The 2,743-nt window shown below is 44.4% G+C and overlaps 1 gene segment (V, D, J or C); it reads right to left on the bottom strand.

Moving 5' to 3' along the window:
- Positions 1-66: 66 nt before the first annotated feature.
- On the bottom strand, positions 67-641 carry LOC109378106 (immunoglobulin kappa variable 1-39-like). The segment is given in 2 exon segments: positions 67-435; positions 564-641. Coding segments are annotated over 2 exon segments (366 nt in total).
- Between the last annotated feature and the right edge of the window lie 2,102 nt (positions 642-2,743).

The raw sequence follows: 2,743 nt of genomic DNA, 5'->3' as shown, positions 1-2,743 counted from the left end.
AAACTTCCAGTCACCATCAAAGAGTAGGTACATCTAAGAAACGCTCTGAGGCCCAATGGAGGCCCAAGAGGAGCAGCTGGGGTGGCCAACTCTCAGCTGTCTGCTTCGTGGTTTATGTTCAGGCTTATAACACTGTGGGAGGGGTACTGTCATACTGTTGACAGTAATAAGTTCCCACATCTTCAGGCTGCAGGTTGCTGATGGTGAGAGTGAAACCTGTCCCATATCCCTGGCCACTGAACCTCGAAGTGACACCGGTTTGCAAACTGGATGCCCCATAGATCAGGAGCTTAGGAGCTGCTCCTGGTTTCTGCTGATACCAGTTTAAGTAATTGCTAATGCTCTGACTAGCCCGGCAAGTGATGGTGACGCTGTCTCCCACTGATGCAGACCGAGAGGATGGAGACTGGGTCATCTGGATATCACATCTGACTCCTGAGAATGGAAACATGAAAACAAACATCCTTACTCTTAATGATTTTATCAGGTCTCTTAACTACCCTGCAGTCTAAGTGGTACTGACCACGCTGGCAGAGTAAACCCCCCAAGTGCTCCTTCCTTACCTGGGAGCCACAGCAGCAGGAGGCTGAGGAGCTGAGTCGGGACCCTCATGTCCATGCTCTGTTCTTCCTGGGACTGATTCCTACACAGGGTGTGACCACAGTATTAATGTGTCCAGGGCTGTGGGTTACACCTCAGTCACATGCAAATAAGCAGGGGTTAGGGCAGGTTGGCACAGCTGCAGGGCTGACTAGTTTCAATAACACAGCACAGTCAGCATCCACCAGGTGCCCAAGTCCAACCAGGGCAACATAAATTTTCCTGCAAGAAATGTGTTTCTCCTTGGCAGTCACAAGAATCATTCTACTGTCCTATGAGTACAGTGTTCTTGCTCTGTTCAAATTTCAGGACATGCTTCTTTAGCTATTTCTCCATGTGAAACTGGGTCTTTCAAGCATGACACAACCCTAGTACTTGCAAGAAATTTTGCCAGCTCTTTGCATTGGTACCTGTGCACCGTGTTGAGGACAGAAGACTTTCTTTTGAATTGAATTCTTAAACCTTTGTTATGGAAAATTAACACTTTTGGCAGCCAGAGATGCAATGAAGTGGAAGAGTAAATATTAAAAAAATGTGATTTTCATGATTTGTAAGGAAGTGCCCAGTGACTATCTGTCATTGCTAACCTGTCATCTCTAGCTTAGTGATCTGGCCCATTCCATTTCTGAGTGCTGTGACAGACCTCTTATATCTAGGCCAGCCACGGTCAGGGGTTTTTCTCCTCCAGATGTGAAATGTGTCAGCCACCTTTCCTCTCTGCAGGCCTTTCCCACACCCATGCTACATGTCCCCTGAGCACCTTGGGTTACTACTTGAGCCTCATCTCCTTCTTAACCCAAGCTATTCTCTTCAGAAGATGAAAGCTTCCTTAGACTAAGTGCTTATGTATAACCCTGAAACTACTGTTTCCCTTAACTCATGTAGTCCTCCCTCACCAAAGTTCTTCTAGTTACTAAGAGAACAGAGTTCTCAGTGGCTGGATGCAGGGCCTTGGGCCCAAGCATGGTGATGAGAAAAACACACAGGGAGGTGAAGGTGGTGGCCTTGCACAGGGTATTAGAGCCCACACTGTATGAAAAAGGCATCCATGCATGATACATGGGAGACCCAGCATGGAGATAGAGTGGGGTGAGGACTGGTGTCCTCACATGGCAGTCATGGCACTAGTGGTCCAGTACATGTGTTAAGGCCAGAGCAAGAAGAGGACATTCACCCAGGCAGGGACACTCAGTGTAAGTGTAAGAACCCAGGCATAGAGGGAACGGCACTCATGCGGGAGTGCAAAGTTGGCAGTGGCCTGACAAGGGTATCAGAGCCAGAACAGGGTATGTGGGTGGATGTAGCGGGGAAGTTTCTTGCAAGGGGATTGAAGTTGGCTGTAATAGCATGAGATTCGTTTCATTCGGGAGGGCTGATAATCATATAAGTCAAAGTATTAAGGATAAATAAAGACAAAATTCTCACTGTTGGAGAAAGGAGTTACATATACAGAAAAAGAAGTTCCTAAGATAAACTTGTTTGGGCTTGAAATTGGAGATATCAGCATTATATATATATATATATATATATATATATATATATATATGATATGAAAGCGTGTGTTGATATATATGGATGATAGATAGATAGCTACATAGACTTTCCCTAGCCTAGTACCAATGGCAGCTACATTCCAAGAAGCACACACGGTGCTCAGGTCTTGGTTTCTAAATACTATTTTCCACTGAAGTAAAGCAGTAGTTCTTGGAGAAATGCTTCGTTCCTGGCTTAGAATAGAGAAAATACAAAATAACTGTGGACACTTTGGGCCAGAAATTAGGAAGTGCTCAAACTTGATGAGGTGAAAGAAGCCATTTGAAATGGGATTTTCATTTGTCAAATATGAGGAATTTTGAGTATCAAAATCAATAGTGATCGTAACTCATTGAAGGAAATATGAGCCCTTGATTTCATACTGACACTGTGATGAGGAATAGGACATTCACTAAGTATTAAGGACTTTTCCCTAAAAAATCTTATTAATTTCAAAGTGTGCCAGAGCAGCGGTATAGGGGAGAAGTCTGGCAGACACTTCTTGATCCAGAAATTGAAGTGGCATCATCAGTAATGGGACAAATTAGAATACTGGACCACCTAATAGGATTCAGTGAGAGGAGCAGACAATTACTTTCAGATTCTCCTG

Source organism: Hipposideros armiger, unplaced genomic scaffold, assembly GCF_001890085.2.
Source record: "Hipposideros armiger isolate ML-2016 unplaced genomic scaffold, ASM189008v1 scaffold_1743, whole genome shotgun sequence".
Classification (NCBI taxonomy): domain Eukaryota; kingdom Metazoa; phylum Chordata; class Mammalia; order Chiroptera; family Hipposideridae; genus Hipposideros; species Hipposideros armiger.
Note: the sequence above shows the minus strand (reverse complement) of the source record. Positions and strands in the feature narration are given on the sequence as shown.